This window comes from Heterocephalus glaber, unplaced genomic scaffold, assembly GCF_053883595.1.
Source record: "Heterocephalus glaber isolate CG9 unplaced genomic scaffold, H.glaber_assembly_v1.0 deba00001481, whole genome shotgun sequence".
Lineage (NCBI taxonomy): Eukaryota > Metazoa > Chordata > Mammalia > Rodentia > Bathyergidae > Heterocephalus > Heterocephalus glaber.
This window is the reverse complement of record NW_028258317.1, coordinates 13,151,129-13,171,365: the sequence shown is the minus strand read 5'-3', so window position 1 is coordinate 13,171,365 and position 20,237 is coordinate 13,151,129. Positions and strand designations below refer to the sequence as shown.

Here is a 20,237-nt window from a genome sequence, read left to right as displayed (position 1 = left end):
TCCTTGTTTGGATTCAGGAGTGTAAATGCCCCATGTCTACAGTCCGCAAACAGTACTCAGGGCCTGCCAGCACCTGCAGATGCTGGACAGCCCAACACCCATCTCCTTGCTCTGCACCACACTCAGGAGGATGATGGGAAATTCTTTCCTGTTTCTCTCTCACCTGCTTATTGCCATGGAGATAAATGCTGCTGCTCAGCCTTAATCAATTCCCCTGGTAGGGGCTGAAACAGCTGGCAGGGGAGAGTGTGAGGGCACTTAAGCAGGCTGGGCCAGCAGGCCAAACAGTCTCCTCCTTACATTTCAAGTGCCAGCAGCCAGGGTTTATAAGGATGGAGAGAGGAAGGAAAGATGTCAGGGCCTGCGTAGGAAAAGGTGATTCTGCCCAAGACTGGCAGTCAGGACAGGTAATGGCACCTCATTTGCATGTGTTTGTTGATGCTCTACACAAGCGGGTCTGAGAGCATCAGGGTCTCCTGAAAGGCTGATTACCAGCCACACTGTCAGGCTCACACTACTTTATGTCACAGGAGGGCTGGGCAGGGCCTGAGAATCTGCATTCCTGACAAGTTCCCAGGTGGTCAAGAACCAGCTGGTTCCAGGACCACTCTTGGAGAAGCACTCCTCTACAGCCCTGCTTATGATCTGTAAAGTCCTGCCTGGTTACCATTCAGTTTACTCCTCAAAACCATCTTGGGAGCCTGGGGTGGTGGCACATGCCTATAATCCCAGCACTCAGGAGGCTGAGGCAGGAGGATCGCTGTGAGTTCGAGGCCAGCCTGGGCCACACAGTGAGTTCAAGGTCAGCCTGAACTACATGGCAAGACCTAACAAAACTCAAAACAAAACCACCTTGAGTGCGAAGAACTACCCCCATTTGATGGAAGTAGACTTGGTGCTCAGCTCAGAGCGGAGGAGATACTTTTCTGAGGCTAATGACTGGTGCTCCAGGAATACACACCCACTTCCTTATTCTTGGAACCCTCAGGGCTGTGATCCTCCACTTTCTTTCTCTCAGAAACTCTTTTCAATGTGTAGGCTGCTCCCAGGCCACACACAAGGACTGACTGTCCTCCTTCTGTTAGTGCTCCACAGCCCTTCCAGCTAACTGGAGCTGAGATGAAATGAAACTCATTTGTCATTACTTCTGCCTCACAATGGTTCCCTGTGTGAACAGCAGCAGTGCAGCAGCTAAGATGCAGGCCTCAGAGTCAGAGACCCAGCTACGAAGCCATACTGACCTTCCCAAAGTCTCAGCACTTGCCTCTCACTGGGCTGCTGTGAGATAGGGCAAGTGGTTTAACAGAGCATTTAGTCCCAGCATACAGTATTTTCTCAATAAATAGTAGCAAGCACTGGACCCAAGTAGGACCAGTGAAGCATCTGGGTATCTTTATTAACTCTCCATGCCTCAGTTTCCTCATCAGTAAACTGGGTCAATAAAGAACCCACCCTATAGGATTTAATGTGCTTATTCACTGAAAACGTCTCCAGGCTATGCCCGGCCTGGGGAGAGCTATGTGTTAGTCTGCTCCTATGGTCCTTTTTTGTAAGCCAATAATTTAGCACCAGAGACACTCTTCATTAACACTGTGAGCAAAAACATGAAAGACTAGAGCAGGCTGCTGTGGATTCAAGATGTAAAAATCATAGTGGTGAGGAGCCCAAGACAATGAGTATGTACTTCAGGCCATGGTAAGGCATACTTAACAATGGTTAAAATGGAAGGTTCTGTCATGTGTATTTTATTTTACCACAATAAAAGCAAAGGACAAAGGCAGCAGCACTAGGTACCAGCCCAGGTTCCCTGTGGTCTTGGCATCCTTGGCCTCCCTCTTGCCACCTGCTTTCCTGAGCAGCTCCCACCCCTTGGCCTTTCCTGGCCCTGGCCTGGAGCTGGTCCCTGCGTGGTTTTAGAGGCAGGGTGTGGGGCAGGTTGGCCCCTGACTGTTCACTCTATTCAAACTCCTGGTTACTTAGGGCCTGGGGCAGAAGAAGTCCTAGGGGGCAAGGAGCCTCATTATTTCCCCAGGCAACTGGGAGCCCCCCAGGTCAGCCTTGGTGACCTTTTCCCAGGCCCAGATAGAGGGATGGCTCTCCTCCCATGTCCTTCCTCCTTGTGAAGGAAGGACAGGCATGGCTCTAGGGCCCTAATCCGTGAATGGGAGCAAGCATCCTGCCTGTCACCCTCCTGAGGCTATAGGAAGGCTCTGAGGGAGAAGGGAGGCAAAGGTGCATAGGTATGTATATACAACGTGACCATGCTCCGGTTAGGGACGTATGTGGTGGGGAATCCCTCTGTCGCGCTCAAACACTGGCCTCACACACAGTGGCCAGGAGACCTCAGGTTTTCTCATCTGCAACAATAAATGAGTAAACATCTGTCAAGCACTTGGAAGCCTGCCTGGCTCAGGGTCAACTCCAGCTATGTGCGAGTTAACTAACTAAATTCAAATTAAGTAAATAGTAGTGATTTTCACTGGTTACTCACTATGAGCCAGGCACTGTCCTAAGCGGTTTGCCTGTACTGACGGATTGCAGTGAATATTTAGCAAAATTGAAATGGGCTTTCTTTGTATTTTGGTACTGGGGCATGGAACCCAGGGCCTTGCACATGCTAGACAACTGCTCTACCATGGAGCTACATCCTCAGCCCATCTCATGTTGAGACAGGAAATCGCTGAATTGCGGCAGCTGAGGTGATAGAGATGCACCACAGCACCTGGCTAGAATATGAGTTTCGAACAGCACTTACAGATTAAACTAGGGCACCGAAGCACAAATCCAACCCGAAAGAAACCATCTGTACTGGGAGGCACCAAAACCCTAGTAACTGGATGAAAACAGAGAAAGCCTTGTGCCCACCCCACCTCTCAGTGCTGAGTTAGAATCTAAAGCTCCAGCTCTCACTGAATCTAATAATCAGCCAGACCCATTAACCTCTCTCTCAAATAATCTTTACATTACATTATATCTAGGAGTAAGAAACAGATACAATGTCCCGTTCCCAGACCAGGGCCCCAGGTAGGCACCTAGCCCAGCTCTCTGTCCTCCTGTCCACATCTTTCCACCTGAACAGTCTTGGGCTTGGCTTGAACCAAGCCAGTGGTGGGGAGCTCATAGAGTTCAACTGTTAGGCTTTCTCCCTTCTACACCCATCCTCCCATCTCTGGCCCTGGAGACCCCCAAACACATCCACTGCTTCTGCCCCATTAACAGCCTCATAACCCAGCCTCAGGCCCCTGGGATGGCTCTGCTCTAGGTTGGGAAGTTTCTATTGTGATTCAGTTCCCATCACCTCTCCACTTCCCTCGTCTTCCCATGGTGCTTGAAGGTGTCCCCCTCTCTCACCCAATCTGGTTCCCAGACCATGTCAAGCCCACAGTGGGGGCTAAGAACCACTCAGACGGGTCCCCAGAAAAATCCCAGACTCCACATCTGAGAACAGTAGCACTGACCAGACCCTGAGAGATTATGAGGTGCATAAGGGGAAATTGAGTCAGCATGCCTAATGCTACCCACACAGGCCAGATATGGAAACAGGATCCTGGTCTCTTGCCTAGCAGCCCAGGAGTCCTCTATGACAGAGAACAAAGTCTCCTTTCATCCTGTGCCTGGATACGCTATCAAATATTTTGTTCCTTATCTGTATTGCTGTAATAGTGAAAACTTGTTTGTGGAGGGACAAATTCCAAGGATAGCCAGGGAAGGAAGAAAGGCCTTATAATTGTGAGGTTGGGGGTCATTTACCCTATTAGTTCCTTCATTGGGCTTAGACCTTTGAAAGGTGATCTATGTTTCTCCTAAGAGTGTTTTGAGCTGGAAAGATGGGGCTCCTAAAGGTCAGGAGAGCAGACAGACCCAAGGTGTCTTCTTCTAGAAGGGCCAGCAGTGGCCCCAGACTGACTGTACCTGGTAAACTGAAGGATTCATCTCAACTCTCATGTTCCAAGGTCTGAGCAGCAGACAACTCTGTGTGGACCAGAGGTAGCCAGAGAATGGGTAGGAAAATAGAGAAGCAGGCCCCACCAGAACAAAGCTTGACCATACTCATGGCAGTAGCAGCAACTTAGAAGGATTGGGAGATTAGAACAGCAGATTCCACACTTTTTCATCATTCCTTCCCATGGGAGAAAAAAATTGAGCTCGCCCTATATTTCTGTTGTATGAAAGTAACCATCAGTAGCCTCAAGACATAACATGGACATGGTCAGATTCATCATTAGCCAGATAAGCTGTCAGTCGGCATTTCAGAGTGTCCGTTAAGACAGACTTGTGGCGCATACCCACACACCAGTAATCCCTGCTACTAAGGAACCTGAGGCAGGAGGATCACAAGTTTAAGGCCAGTCTGGGCAATTTAGTGAGATCTGGGCTCAAAATTTAAAAAAAATTTTTCCCACTACCTCCCCCACCAATGAAGAAGGAGAATCTGTGGCTGACTTCTTGTCTGACTCCATTAGCTTGTCACTGTTTTTCCCTTGTCTGGTGACTGATGAAGTGATCAGTCTGGAAACCCACCGTCTAGTCTCCCATATCCTTGTCCACATGTGCTAGCATGATTAGGGCTGCTAACCCAGTTTTTAAAACCACTTGTCAATTTTTGAGGTAGTCACAAATGGCTAATATAATCTGTAAATCTGACCTGGATTGATTAGTCTGGATTCCCCTGGATTAATCAATCAGGTTAGTGAATCAGGATGCCCTGCTGAAAAGATCCCCAAGAGGCAGGGAAGTCCCTTTTTCCCAGGGTGTGTATCCTTCTCTCCCAAGACTTCTGGATCACAGGAGATGGGGCTGCCTGACAGATGCCCCGACTGGGGACGCATCAGGGTGTCCACACCTAACTCTTTTCTCACACGTGTAGACCACATTTTATCTGCACCCTGGTGGGCACTGGCACAGCCCCTGCTGGAAAGCCCCTGGGAAGACAAGGGGGACAAGGAGAGAGTCTCACGCTAAAAGGAAGGGGAGATGCTGTCTTTCAGACATGGTGTCACTCATGCAAGGACCCAGTGCTGACCTGACCACACCATCTCCTCTCCAGCCTCCGGTCACCTGCCAGTAGGACCAGCCCTTTGCCACCCTCCCTGGTAGATCAATGAACACAGGGCTCTGAACTCAAACCAGAGAACCCCTCCAGGATGACATAACCCATTAAGTAGAGGCCAGAATCCACTCCCCTGCCTGCTCCAGGGAAGTGTCTGGGTCACATGACAACCACATGCTGTGCACGCCCATTTCCTGGGACATCATCTTGCTCTTATCAATACTCTAAATCCTTCCCCCTATGGACCGTTTTTCACATCATCTGGCAAACCCCAAGACTGGATGAAGGAGGATATCTAAGCACTGCTGAGGGAGAGTGGACCAAACCCAGCCCAGGGCAGGAGCTGTCACCAGGGTGGAGGCTTTTCCCTGCAGCTCACCTTTGGCATCCTTCCTTACACTCAAAGCCAAACCATCACAAATCCTGTCCTCCCATACCAGGTCTGAAACATCTCTCAGACCATCGCCTATCTCCTCTCCCATGACCGAGACAAAAACCTCTCTGGTTAGTCTTTGCCACCAACCATCTTGCATGTTTTCAAAATATGCAAACCTGAGCCTTTCACTTTCTGGCCACAGCTCTACCTCTCCATGTTCACCTTGCCTGGGGGTCTGAGCTGCAGATACACAGGGTGCTTTTAATTCCTCAAAGGCCGGTTCCATCTACCTTCAAGGGCCTTTGCATAGGCAGTTTCTCCTTTCCAGTGCTCCCCGATCCCCACCCTCATCTGCTCATCTTTCAGAGTTCAGCTCAAAAATTCTTCCCTCCTGGCAGTCTTGTAGTCCTCTGGCCTGGGGCTAGGCCTATTCTCTTCCTGCTTCTAGCCCTCTTTTCTCCTGCAGGTAGCTGCCCTAGGTTTTGGGGACTGGACCCTGACTGTCCATGTCCCCTTTGTCCTGTGAGCCCATGAGCCTAAGCAAGGCTTGGGTGTGTTTTGCTCTGCTCTAACACAGGGGCTTGTGCTTCACTACAGAAAGCATGAACACATGAACAAAGGTCCTATTCAAAAAGTTAAATTGAAAAATAGCGCTTTAGGGAATGAATGAATGGGTCAGTCTGGGCAAGACGCCAGGATTCTATGTGTGGGGTGGATCTCCGTGGCCTTTCTCCAAGATGGGCCACCAGCCAAGTGGCTCCTGGTAATGGTTATAGCAAGGATGAAGCTAATGACCAGCCAACAAGCTCTCAAAGCTCCTTCCTGTCATTATCTCCTCAGCCCTCCTCCACAGCTCAGGGCAGTCAACAACCAGTCCCCTGGAGCATTTCTGACTTGGCACACATCCACTCTGCAGTATGGGCACTCTCTTCTTCCCCAGGGCCAAGACTCAGGAGTTTTGTCCTTGCAGGGTTGGATGAGGAAAAGGAGGTAGGATCTAGTGAAAGCAGGTTCAAAACCCAGCTTTACCTCTTGCTGTGTGACCCTGCAAAATTACTTGACTGGTCCGGGCCGGTTTCTTCACCTATAAAAAGAGGACTGCAAGGCCGCTGTGAGGACTAAATATGTGAAAGCCTATGAACAGACTAGGTGGGGTCTGCCACATGTCATATAAGACAGATTTACATCTTTTTGTTGTTATTCCTTTGCAGCACTGGGAACTGAACTCAGGCTCTTCACACTGACCTGCGTTCCCAGACCTTTTCTTATTTTTTGAGACAGGGTCCTGCTCAATCTCTAAGTAGCCCAGGATGGACTTGAATTTGCCAATATCCTGTCTCATCCTCCCAGGGTGCTGGGATTATAGGCATGTGCCACCATGTCCAGCCCAGTTTACATCTTAACATCTCTGAAACCAGTCTTAATTTACAATCTTAATGCCTTGTCTACTGCCTTTTCCTTCTTCTTTTGGTACCAGGGATTGAACTCAGGACCTTGTGCTTGTGTGGCAGGTGTGGTGTCACTGAGCTAAATCCCCGGCCCTGCCTTTTCCTTCTTAATAGGTATAAAATAATAGATGGAACCTGGCTTTCAATGAAAAATGGCAGTAGTCCCCTCCCCCCCCCCCCCGGGTACTATCTACAGGGCTTTGTCCACCCCTCACCCCCCCTTAAATTTTGAGACAGTGCCTCACTAAGTTCACTAAGCAGGGCTTGAACTCATGATCCTCCTGCCTTAGGCTCCCAGAGCCCTGAGGTTATAGGCATGGACTACTTCCTTTGCAAGGAGGCTAGAAACTCCGAGAGTTTCAGGGGCCAAAGGTCAAGAACAAATATGGCTGAGGGAAGGGCTCCACTGCAGTCTGGCCTCACCCTGGAATCTCAGGTTCTTTCCCAGCCAGGGGCTCCCTGGATCTGTCCCCACTATCCAGTCCCAGTGAGGATGGCCCCAACTCCAGCAGGATACTCACCTTCTGGTTCTGACCCTGTGCTCCTACTGATGCTACAGGGTCCTGGCTTTAAGCTGTCTGGTCACAATGCCGACTATGTCTCCAGCCACCCAAACTCTCAGTCTTGCTCCCAGGAAAGTCCAAGTCCTGGGACCCATCCCAAGAGACCCCCCAAGATCTCTCCTCCAGTGTGACTCCACCTTACAGCCAGGCTCCCAAGGTTCTGGAAGGCGGACTCTGGGAGGTCATCTAGGCCTCACTGAGTCCTCCCACTGTGGGTGCCTTCTCCACCCTCCAGCTTGATGACATCAGATTGGCTTGATTATTTTGCAATTTACCTAATAATTTATTATAACCTATATTATGTCTACAGATGTTGCTAAAAATCTTTATAGAACTACAGTAAAATATCTATTATGTCTAAAAATTTCAAAACACAGAAAAGACCAAAGAAAAACAATCCTGTCACTTCTTGATCACTAACACCCTGTCTCTCTGAATCCTTGTCTGTATCACACTTGAACCCCAATGGGCTCATGCCATACTTTCTGCTCTTCTTCCCGCTCCCCCAGTTAACTCGGCATTGCAGACCCCTCTGGGTGCACACTGGCTCAGCTCACAGGGTGGCCTGTCGCAGTCCCTACTTCCTGAGGCCTGACCCGAGAGCAGCCAGGCCTTCAGTGCTTTGGGCCTGAAGATTTCTGTGGACATTGTCCCTCCTCTTCAGCAGAGCTGTGATCTGTGACTGGGTCACAACTTCCCTCAGGGTCCTCTTCAAGGGAGGCCACACCCTGGTGCAGAAATCCTCAGGAGCTCTTAAATCAAAGGGTGTGCAGTTAGTGGCGTCTGTCTGTCCCTGTCACTACAGGCTTTGATTGCAGCCTGCCTAAGCCCTCCTGGTTCTCCTCTCCCCTCCCCTCAGGGGCTCCACAAACGACAATACACAAATGCCTGGCACTTTCACAGTTCCACAGGTGCTTCCATCCCCTCTGTCTGGTTTTGAGCCCTACACCAACTCCATAAATTAGGCAGAGCAGCTATTTATTATCTCCATCTTACAGACAAGAAACCGAAGTTCGGAAAGGTGAGGTAATTCACACAGTGTCTACCCATTTTCTTCCCTTCATAAGCAGCTGACTCCAAATATTCTCTCCATTTTGTAGATGAGGCATAAAGAAGGGACAGGACTTGCCTAAAGAACATGTCAGAGGCGCGGGTCATTTTGCTCCACTGGATCCCTTGTCTGCTACCTTGGACTCCAAGCCCCTGCCTGAAGCTCATTTCTCTTTCCTCCCGAACCAGCTGGGCTCAACCTGGTCTAGCCAGGTGTGGAGGGTGGGGGGCTGTCTGTGGTGGATTCAATCCTCCAGCTGGGCCAACACACTGGGCAGTTTAGGAGCAAAAGAGGAGCTGCCCATGCCGTGAGCCACGTCCATGGCAACACTTGCATGCACATCTCCCTCCAGTCCTCACTGTGCCATTACAATGCCACTTTGCAGATGGAGGGGCAGAGACCCTGGCCCAAGACCACCCAGTGGCTGAACTGAGGCTAGAACCCAGGGCTGTATCCCTGTCAGCAACAGGCCCTGGGAATCCTCTAGCACCAGAGCCAGAAAAGATATTCACAGAGTACAGGCAACAACTCTTAGGGGCCTGAAGCTAGGCAAAGCCCCAGCCTCTCCCCACCACCCTGCCCCTTTCACCCAGGGCTGGGTGACAGACAGGACTCTAGGACCCAGGTGCCCTGTAGTCCCCAGCACTCCCTAGGGTAGGGCAGTGCCGGACTCCTGCAAACTCCAGGCCCAGGGCCAGACTGGAAGCAGCTGACACATCAACCCTGCAGGCACTCTCAGCTCCAATTTCCCTTTACTGGATTGAGACCTCATGTATCTGTTGCTGACCACTCCACACGCTGGGCAGGGGCCTGCCTTCCACTGGGCCTCATTCAGACTATGATGTGATGCTGAGGGTAGAGGCCAGGGCCAAAGGATGTCTTAATGGAACTCACCAAGGCTGACACTCCAAGGTTTCCCTAAAGGCAACAGAGCCAGGTAACTGAGATCCTGGACACTGCGGGTGTCCGGGGGTGCTAATGTCCAGAGGTGCTAATGTATGCCCCAGGGCCAGCTGCCCAGTTTTTCTGGGCCTCAGCATCCTCATCTATAAAATGGGGCTATGAGGAGAAGACAGAAAATAAACACACTAAAATGTTTATATTGATTATCTGGGATGAGGACAAGAGAAGATATGGGAAATTTATTTTCTATCTGTTTTCTTGTTTCTAAAATTCTCTATTATCATCAAGTATTAATAATAGAAAAAACAAATGTACTTTCTTTGTAAGTTAAGTTTATGGAGATACAATTTACACACACCATAACATATCTGTTTAAAAATGGGACTAATAATAGTACCTAGCCTCTAGGTTTTATGAAGATCAGGAGGTTACTGTAGGTAAAATCTTAGACTTCTCAGAGCATAGGAAATGCTAATGTGTGTTCAAGTCCATGAGCCCAGGGCCAGCCTGGGTTCCTTCTCTTCCTGCTCACTTGGCCTGGTCCCCACCATGACCCTCGCACCAAGGTCAGCAGATCCTCTGCCCCCTCATTCAGCACCCAGGCCCACCCCCATGCCCAGGCCTGGACTGTCCCCATAGCTCACTCTCTGCATCCTTCTTAGTCCATTGGGGCTGCTGTGACAAAATGCCATGAGCCACCTGGCTCATAAACAACAGAAATTTATTTCTACAGTTCTGGAGGCTGGGAAGTAAAGCAGATTTGGTGTCTGGTGAGGACCGGCATCCTGGCTCACAGGAGGGCACCTTCTCCCTGTGTCCTCACACAGTAGAGGTGGTGAGGGTCTCTCCAGGGCCTCTTTTATAAAGGCACTCATCCCATCATGAGAGCCCACCTTCGGGACCCAGTCACCTCCCAAAGGCTGCACTCCTTAATACCACAGCCATGGGGGTTAGGCTTTCCACACATGAATGTGAGGGGTCACAAACAAGTGCACCACAACAGCAACTTCAGAGGAATCATACCAACATTCACATGTGGTCAGGCCCGTACCCTGTGCAAAAGCCTTCTAGGACTCCTTACTGCCCTGGACTAAAAGCCCTCGTTTTTCTTCAGACAGTGTTTAAGCAAGTTACTTAGCCTTTCTGTACCTTTATTTTCTTACTCAAAAGTGTGGGATAAAAAACCAGTTCCTTACAAACTCGTAGGATTGCCTGCTGCACAAGGGGTCGGGTGGGTAACACAAGGTGAACCATGGCCTGTCTGACCTCATCTCCTCTTCATCCTCCCTCACTTCATCCTCCCTCTAACTTTTGCAATGAGCTCCCCAGGATGCCCTGATTAAAACTGCAACCCCTCTTTCCATTCCCCCTACAGTCTTTACCCTCTTCTGTTCTATTGGCTCCACCTCAGTTATCACTGTCTAGTTCACTTATTGTCAGTTGTCTGCCTTTTCTCCTGATTGCCAGCTCCTTCAGGGGGCTGTTCTGTTTATCCTCAGACCCCCACCCCACTCCCAGTGCTTAGAAAATACTTAGCACAATGGATGTGCCTGGTAAATACTGGGTAAACTACCAGCTATGATTGAACGTGTAAACCCCTAGGACAGAAGCAAGGAAGAGAGGCCATGGGCATCACTGCCTTTACTAATTCTTCAAAGCAGGCCCCTCCTCCTGGGCTCCTCAAGCTCATAATCACACCTTACTGGTCCCCACTGCACCCGGCCCATATCTCAATTATACTAAGAAACCTTAATTACATCTTTTAATTATATCTTTTTCCACTTAGGCTGCACCAAATGAAATTGCTATTTTTCATAAGTCAAAAAATTGATGGAGGGGCTGGGGATGTAGCTCAGTGGTGCTGCCACTTGCCTCGAAACTGAAAGGTCCAGAGTTCGATCCCCAGTACCGGAAAAAAAAATTGACAGATATTCACATAGTTTAACCTAAAAATCGTCCCACAGCACTGTGCAGGCCCACAGGAGGCACCTCAAGGTCTGGTGCAGGGGACACCCCAAAAGTGTTTGCCCACTGGAGTGGGGTCACCTGGGCCTTCAGACAGGGTGTGATTGCAAAGAGCCTCTTACCTGTAGTAAGGAAGTCGAGGCTCTGGCTGCAGGGTGGAAATAAAAGAGGCCCTGCTGCATTATTTTGGGTGCTCTGGAGCTCTGGCAGGGAAGATAGAAACTCATCAAGCTCAAAAACAACCCAGGTCTGGCCATTTGAAAATAGCTCAAGCTTAAGGCTGAAACCCCTTGGGGGAAGTTGGCAAAACTGGCTTCCTGCTTTAAAGAAATTCATTTATGGGGCAGGGAGGCTGGGATAGTCTTTGACTGTCGCGATGCTCCTGGGTCTGTCCAGTAAAAGGCTCTGCCACAGAGACTTGCTAAGTCTAGCCCGTGGATTGCCAAAGCTAGATGAATTCGGCTGTCATGGATTCTGTACCCATTTCTCAGACAGGGAAAGTGAGGTCCAGAAAGGAGAACCAACTGACCCAAAGGCATACAGTCGGGTCAAGGTAGAGTCCATTCTGGGACCTATGTCTGTTGACTTCAGTTCTATGGCCTTGCCTCTGGATTACAATGCTTCTACGCTAGCCAGACTCTGGTAATGTAAGCTTTAGTGTCACTACTTTTGAAGCTGCATTTTTCAAATGAAATGTTTAGAATAACACACTGGGAGTGTCTTCACTATAAGAAAACTCCTTTTAGGGGAAGGGAAAGTGGAAAGGGTAGGGGAAAGGAAAGAAGGGAATGGAATTAATGTGAGAAAATGAAAAAATGGAAACAAAGTTTTTGTAAATAGGGAGGGATGGAGGGGTTGAAGGGAGGGCAGGGAAAGGGGGAAAAATAAGAACCAAAAGAGATTATGTAAAGGTGCAAATTTCCAATGATGAATGTCACTATATTGTATACCTAAAATGTACCGATAAAATAAAATTTTAAAAAAAAGAAAACTCCTTTCAGGCAATAGCACCACATCTATCTCTCTTCTTCTCTCTCTATAGTTACTTCCTTAGAGTAAAGTCCCCAAAGTAGAAGGCAAGGACCAAAGGGCTGGTAGTATCATTTTCATGGGCTTTTGTAACAGGTTGCTACATAACCTTGCAAAATGAAATGCCACAGGTAGATCACTACAGCCTTGCCAGCACAGAGTTTTAACCTTTTGTGTTATTTTTGCTGATTTTATAAATTAAACACTGCTTTCTCATTATTATATATGTATTTTAAAAATAAAAACCACTCTAGTCTTAGAATTAGGGCCCCTGGACTTGGCAGCTGTTATGCTGTGTGACCTTTGGTCAGTCATGTTCCCTCTGGGGAGAGGGGATCCCTCTCTGTAAAATGAGGGTATTGGAGGAGTTAAGGCCTTCTACAGCTCAGATATTCAATAATTCCATTATACATTAAAAACGTATCAGTATACGATAGGTTTATAATAAGCAGCATCTTCCATGCCTCCAAATCAGGCCAAAATGGCTTAAACCAGCTAAGCAGGAACACGGGCCTCAGATTATGTGTGGCGATGACAGGGACTTAGGTAGCATTTAGGCTGTGCTTTGGAGCTAGGCTCAGGTGACAGCACATATACTTAGTCTGCTTTTACAAGGGGATAATAATACTCATTTGCGGTGCAGCACCAAGACCTTGCAGCTCTGCAGGGCAAAGTCACTGAAGTGGCACAGCACTCACTATGTGCCCGTGGTGACCCTCCCTTCTTTGGCTGTAAGAAAGGCCCTGGATGAGGGCCAGCCCACGAGGGAGACCTGAGAGTGGACGACGGCTCAGGGCTGATTCCTAAAAACCATCCCACAGTGGGGCAGGTGTCAGGGAAAGGGAAGAGGACTTGCAGGGGGCCCTGGCTCCTCCTCTCACTCCATAGCCCCAAGAGGAGTGCAAGAGGTGCAGGAACCTCAGGGGACAGTCCAGTTCTGAGCACAGGTGGGTTGTGAATGGGCCAGGACCATGTTCAGAACCACTCGCTTTTGGGCAGACAGCTCAGCTCCCTCTTCTTGCCTTTGCTCTCTGCCTGGGCTGTTCAGCCTGGAGGTGAGCAGATTGAGGGGACCTGACTGCTGCCCCTGGATGGGGGAAGAGAGGTCATGATGTCCCTGGGCTTCTAGCAGGACCAGTTGGAGGGGCAGTGACTGGGAAGCAGATCCAGGTCTGGTGCAGTGAGTGAGCTCCCCATCATAAAGAGGGCAGCAAGATCTTCCAGAAGGGATCTTCCAGAGGGCTTGGGCCAGATGCCAGTGGTCCTTTGTACCCAGAGGGCCTGGAACTAGGGCCTGGAACTAGGGCCTCAGGGGCGAGCTTCACTGCACACAACCTCAGCAGACACAGCCCTCCTGGAGCTGCCACTCCTCTGAGCAGGTGTGGCCGAGTCAGCACTTCCCATCAGGCTAGGACAGAGAACTGGGCTCCAGCAGCTGGCCAGGGCCTGGATATGGCCGTCCCATACCATTCCCTAAACGCAGGTAGCTCTGGTATAAGCAAGTCTGGCTGAGGGTCTGGCCACCTTCGCCCCAGGGTTCCTCCAGTCCACTCCAGTCCAGCCGACAAGGCCGGTCTTGGTGGGTAGAGTCTGCCTGCCACCCAGACCAGGTGGGCTCGGGAGGGACCTGGGGATGCCTCTTCTCCCACCACAGGTTCCCGTACAGGGCAGCTGAGGCCCAGCCGGTCACCCAGCCAAGAGAGGGAGGGTCGGGACACGGGCACCCGGGCACACCAGGGGCCTGTCTGGGCCGGCTGGCCGCGCCCAGGGCGAGCCGCCTCACCGCAGGCGGGAGGGGCGGGCTTGCACACAGAGCCCATCCGGCCCGAGCCATCGGGAGCCCGCACCTTGCAGCGGCCGCTCCCAGCATTGTGCAGAGGGGGCTGCATTGCACCCGCTATCCCAATGGGGAAACTGAGGCCCACAGAGGAGCAAGGCTTTGTGCAAGGTCATGCGGGGAGGCTGGAAGCCAGATCTCCGCGCTCGCCGGGTGCCCTGCGGCGCAGGGAACCAGCATCCCTCCCTCTCTGGGAACTGCAGCCCGGAGGTGCAGCGCGCACGTCCCGCCCGACGCCCATCTCGCAACCCGCGAAGGCGCTGCGGATGGCGCGGGCCGCCCTACCTTGCTGACCGCCGCGCAGGTGGCGGCGGCGTCCGGCTCCAGCTCCGCGCTGCCCGCCGAGTCACCGCGCCCACTGCCGCCGCCTCCCCACAGCCCGGCAGGCGGGACCGGAGGGTGGGGCCCGGGCGAGGGCGGGGATGTCGGGCCAGGCCCCGCCTCCCACGCGCCGGCAGGGGCCCTCACTCCCTCCGCCCGGCGCGCGCTCCTGGCCCGGGGGCCGGTATTTTGGCGCGCATGCCGGCGCGCGCACGACGCACTGATTTGTGGCGGTGGCTTAGAGACTGGGACCTTGAGGCCCACCCGGCTTCACGTCCTGCCGTAACCTTGGTGCGTGTCGTGGGACAAGGGACTCGACCTTCCGGAGCCTTAGTTTCTCTGGTCAAATGCAGACGGTAATCGCGTCTGCCTCAAATGCTGTTTGAGGACTGGATCAAAGATCACAGCAGGTGCCGGGCGCGCGGAAATCTGGCTAGGGAAGCGCGCCTCACATCTGGGGGATCAGAAGGGGCCACTGGGGTTTCCCAGGGCCCTGGAGGAAAGGAGCCGCGGAGGTACCCAGGAGGGGGCGCTGCTGCCTGGTCTCCGAGCCAAGGCTTGGTAGAGGGAGAATGGGAGACCTTGACTTTTATTACCTCCACCTAACACCTACTGAGCCAGGCATCGTTCTGAGCACCTTGTGTGTCTTACTTCACTTCGCTGTCGCACAGGCTGGGAGGCTGATGTTATTACTCATCAATTTTACATATAAGGAAGTTAAGGCATAGAGAAGTACACAGCCAGTAGTAATTCAGGCGGCAGCTCCCCAGCTCAAGCTCATAGCCTGAGCCCCCCACCCCGGTTTTGTGCAGTGGTGTATCTGTGAGGGCCTAGAACAGTGCCTGGGACATGGTGGGCTCCCAATCTGTGGTTGGGTGAATCAGAATACTGTGCACTACTTTTCATATGTTACATTTGATCCTATGAAACCTTTTATCTAGCTATTATTGTTACCTCCCTTTCATATATAAGAAAATAGAAATTCAGATTGGCTGAATACTTGGGGTCTCTGGATGATCTCTGAACTGCCAAGGCCAAAACCTGCAACTCAGGCTTTGAATTTAGTTCACTGGGCAATTCCCCTGCCCAGAGGTGAAGGGGTCCTCCTTCTGGCCCAGTGTCCAGCATGACCCTCCCCTCCTCCTTGAGCACTGAGCAGGCTGGACTACAGGAAGGTAGCCAGTGTACACCTGGGTACCAGCATGCAAGAGTTGGACATTTGAAGTTTCAAAACAGTGTATGGACACAGCTGGAATGAGGTGGGGATTCCTTTCTCTCTTGGTGGCACATTGTTTTTACTTGAGTTTTACCTGGGGCAGGTGGGAGGTGCCAGAACCTCTCCCAGGCCAAGGCACCTGAATCTTGACCCACACAGGTCTTGGCCTGAGCCTCTCCTACACCAGCCACATCGTCATCTGCTCATCTAAGCCAGGCCCAGGGTCCCAGATCCCCTGTGGTCCCCTCCTTGCATGTACACCTTCCCAGCTTGTGCTGTGGCCAGTACTGTTTGGGGAAAAGCTGGTTTGACAAGGATCTCTGGGGACTGTGGGCATATGGACCCATAAGGCACAGATACCACCTTGGACCCACCCTGGGGTCACTGTGGGGAGGTGTATGTATGCGTGGGGGTTGCTTTTCTGTCACTTCCCTCTCCCTAGTCCTGGTCCAAATGTGGAAGGCCACCTCTGCCCATGGGGAAACTGTGGCCCCAGTGGGTCCCTGTCCCTGACCTGCTCAGGGCCCAGTGAGAACTCCATACAGCATGTCTGGCTCCAAACCTGCCAGCACTCTCCAGTGCCCTCCTCTCCTTCCCAGGGCATCAGCCTCAGAATGGCAAGCTTTGTCTGATTGCCTTGACTGGTCTGGGATCAGCACAGCTGTGTGTGTGTGTGTGTGTGTGTGTATCTCTCTGTGCAGTGTAGCCTCGTGTACATGGGGAGGGAGCTAGAAAGGAACAAACAGACAGCATGGGATAGGGGTGTCTAGGGGATGGAAGTCTTGAACGTGGGCATCTGTGGAAGCCAGTGTGTACTTCCCACTTTGGGGTGTGTGGGGGATCTTCCAGAGTCCTCTTGGCCCTTCCTTTCTTTTCTTTATTCTGACATGTTACCCTTTCTGTCTCTTACCTATAGAATTCACCTGTACCCCAGTTGCTGGGCCCTAGGGTCTGGTGGGGGTATGCTTGGGAAACAAGGCCCATCCCTGAGATAGGAAGGTGGGGCTGTAGGGGATCAGATCCTCCAGCCTGAAAGGCAGCAGCCCCTGGGGAAGGGGAGACAGCTGTGGTGTGGGGCAGCAACCTGACACCACGGTGGGCCCCAGACACCCTCCAGGAAGGGCAGGGGGAGGGTGGGCATGCTCCCTGGGAGCAGCAGCAGCTGGGGTGGGGCCCCCTGTCCTTGCCACATCCTTCCTGAAAGATGGCGCCCCACTCCCCTTGTTCATCTCTGATGAAGGGAGCAGAGTTCCAATTCCAGCCTGAGGCAACAAATTGCAAGGTCTTTCTTCCTCCGTTTTCCTTTGCCTAGAGCTATCCCCACGAGTGTCCCCATGAGAGGCCACAAGCTGGGCAGCCCTTTCCCCTGGGAGGTGTCCAGGTTCTTGAGAGGGCATGGTGCGCTCGGGGCCTCTCCCCTCAAGCTTGGCTCTGCCAGTCATGGCTATGACTCTCACAGGTTAATTTCTCTGTTGTCTCCTATCAGGCACCTTACTTGAGTGGTGGGCAGGTGGGGGCTGCAGGATGGGCCATTCTCATTGCCAGCTCCCCCCTTCAGGCCTGGAGGAGGGAGTTAGTCCTAACTGTCCTGCCAGCATGTCAGAGTGCCCAGGAGCACAGGGCCCAGCACCAATACTTTTACAAAGCTACTCAGGATTTTAAGGTATAGCCAGGTAGGAACCAGAGGAGTGGAGAGGAGGAAGAAGGGAGAAAGGAAAGAGAAGGTAGGGAGACAATGGGGAAAGAGGAAAGAAGAGGGATGGAGGAGAGGAGAGGTAGGAAGGAGAGGAAACAGGTGGGAGGGGCAAGGAAGGATGCTGAGGAGGGAGAGGGGGGTACCTTTATCCGGCAGCCCCTGGGCCCACTACCTGAGCTGTTTGTTTTTTGAGAGGCAGTCTCTGCACCACCCAGGCTGGCCTTGAACTTGAGCTCCTCCTGCCTCAGCCTGTCAAGTAGCCAGGATTACAGGCATGCACCACTGCATCTGGCTCAGGTTTTGCTTTTGTTAGAATTTCAGGCTGGAGTCAGAAGGACTACCTGGGCCTTCCTAGGAGGCAGCTTGCTGCTGTTGGATGTTTGTCACCCTGTGCTGGGCCAGCATCATCTCCTTTCACCGTCCTGCATGCCCTACGAGGCTAGCTGACCTCAGGGTTAGTACCTAGCCCATTTGGTGCAGCCAGGACCCCCAGGCCACTCTCCTACCAGCATGACACTTCATGGAAACTGGCAGTGAAAGGGCCTGGGCAGATGCAGAAGTTTAGCAAAAATGAAGGCAGTCGAGGTGGGTTCGGGGCATTCACAGGGAAGCCTGGGCCCCAGGGCTGCATGGGTGTGTGGGAGGGGAAGGAGCTCTAATCATCCTGCCAGGGCTACACAGTATGGGGGCACCACCCTTCCAGTTCATGCCTTTTGGGTGTCAGGAGAGGCTGCCAAAGGGTCTATGCCTAGTCCCTGGTGATGGGGATTCCCCTACCCTCTACCAGGGGCCTCAGTTCAAGGCTGGGAGGATGGAGGGCAGTTTTTCGGGCTCCAGGGTGGCTTCCAGAGAGGAGGGCTCCATAGGAGACCCCACACCATGTATCACGCCCAAGACAGCCTAACTCAAACTGCCCCCCGATGTTTACTGAGAAATGAGCCATCAAATCCACTTGTGCAGCCCTGCCTGAGCTGGGGATGAGGGGCCAGTCACTAAGCCCTGAGCTCAGCCCTAAATTGGGCCGCTGTGCTAGCCACTTCCAGTGCCTCCTCTCAGCTGCCTGATTTGCAGAAGGGAGCTAACCCTGCTTATTCCAGCCAGTGCCAGGTCAAAAGTGGGGCACCTGACCTGGGGCTCCTTGTCCAACCGCCACTTTACGTTCCTTGCAGTGGTAGGCAGGGGTTTTCTCTGGGAACTCCCCAGGATGGGCTGTGAGCAGAAAGGTGCATAGTGGCACAAGGGCAGGAAACAGACCCTGGTACACGGGGATGCAGACCTCGTCAGCCTGGAAGGGAGCTGTGACCCTGACCTCTCAGGACCCATCTCCAAGGGAGCCAGGAGGAGATTGGCCCTGCACACACCCAGAATGGGAGCCAGAGGCCTGAGCAAGAAGGTCTCTGTGGCGGCACACCTGGCACCTTGGCCCCATCCAGGAACAGCTCATAACTGAGAACCATTTAAGTCCCAAAGCTGGTGAGTGATTTCCAGTACTGACACTGCTTTATATAGATGTAACTTAGAGAATGTTACAGTGCTCTGTGGAGAGGGGAGGCAGGGTGGCATCCGAGTCAGTGCCCTTTGAGAGGTAACCCAACCAATGGCTTCACCATAATATCCTGCTCAGGAGACCAAGGCCTGGGGAGAGAAGGGACTTATCCAGGGCCACATGGAAATGGGCTCTGAACAACTCCCAGGGGTGAGAAAGGCTTTGGGGAGGGGACCGGCCAGGTCAGACATCACCTTCCCCTTCATCCTCGCTGGCACCACCCTCAGGCCTTGTGTCACCCCGGGATGCCTGCTTCTCCAGGTACTTGGCCTTTAGCAGCTCCAGTTCCCGAAGCTCAGCCTCCAACCTCTCCCAGTGGGCCATCCGCATCTGCCGCAGCTGTTTCATGGGAAAGGGGTTCATATCGTTGAAGGCGATGTTCATCAGCTTCCTGGAAGAGGGCACAGTCAGCCCAGAACACAGGGTCTTGTCAGGCCTGCATTTTCTGCCCTTTCCAGACAGCTGTCCACCGTGGGGCTGAGCTGAGCCTAGTCCCTAGGCCTTATGCTCAGGGAGGAAACAACTAAGACCATTTTCACCCAGAGAAGTGTGCACCAAGGAAGGAGGAAGCTCTCAGGGGCACCTAGCCCAGGGGGATGGGCTGGTCAGGGAAGGCTTCCTGGAGGAGGTGACATGGGAGCTGGGTTTTTGAAAAGTGACTAATGCCAATCAGGCAAAGATGATGATGCTGGAGGAGATAGTAAGGAAGCATTGTAAGCAGAAGACACAGTGAGGGTAAAAGCCTCACGGGGCTTATTCTAGGAACTCAGTCCAGCTTCCAGGCTAGGAGTATCAGGGTAGGGGAGGGTGGCAGAAAACTGAAAGTGCCCGGAAAATCAGTCACTACTGGGGTCTCCTAGGTCCCAGACAGCCAGGGCAGGGGTGGGGGTGGGAGGGCTCACCGGCTGTCACAAATGGTCTTGGTGAAGAAGCGCAGGTACTGATAGATCTCCAGGCTGTCTTGCAGCTGCAGGATTGGTTCCTCATTGTACTTGAAAATGGCCAGAGCATAGCGGAACACCACCTGGGGGCGTGGGCATGGTGGGGATTCAGGCAGGACACATTAGGGAGGGGGTAGGCAGTGAGGCCTGGAGGCACTGAAGGCAGACATGTGGGGAAGGCCACAGGGGCTGGGGGGAGGCCAAAGACCCTAAAGGGGGCACAGCTTAAAATCAAGGGGTTTAGGTTGAGTCCCAGCTATACCCCTGGGCATCTTCCATGGGGAGGTGAGACAAG

The 20,237-nt window shown here is 52.3% G+C and overlaps 2 protein-coding genes across 6 annotated transcripts in view; both read right to left on the bottom strand.

The window, feature by feature from the left end:
• Coro2a (coronin 2A) overlaps positions 1 to 18,797 on the bottom strand; it is a 69,318-nt gene extending 50,521 nt beyond the window's left edge. Inside the window, exon 1 of the mRNA XM_004864949.4 lies at positions 14,508 to 18,797. The gene's annotated coding sequence lies outside the window, so the exon portion shown is untranslated. The remainder of the gene's footprint in view (positions 1 to 14,507) is intronic.
• A 136-nt stretch (positions 18,798 to 18,933) lies between these two features.
• Tbc1d2 (TBC1 domain family member 2) overlaps positions 18,934 to 20,237 on the bottom strand; it is a 47,791-nt gene continuing 46,487 nt past the window's right edge. For 3 of the 5 annotated variants that reach the window (XM_087183623.1, XM_004864947.3, XM_087183625.1), the window contains 2 exons: positions 19,904 to 20,025; positions 18,934 to 19,392 (listed from right to left, as the gene is read on the bottom strand). In XM_087183623.1, coding sequence (XP_087039749.1) covers positions 19,185 to 19,392; positions 19,904 to 20,025 — 330 coding nt within the window. In that variant the 3' untranslated portion in view covers positions 18,934 to 19,184. Of the gene's footprint in view, positions 19,393 to 19,899; positions 20,026 to 20,237 lie in introns of those variants that run through there. The other 2 variants (XM_021244520.2, XM_087183624.1) reach the window with 2 other exon arrangements.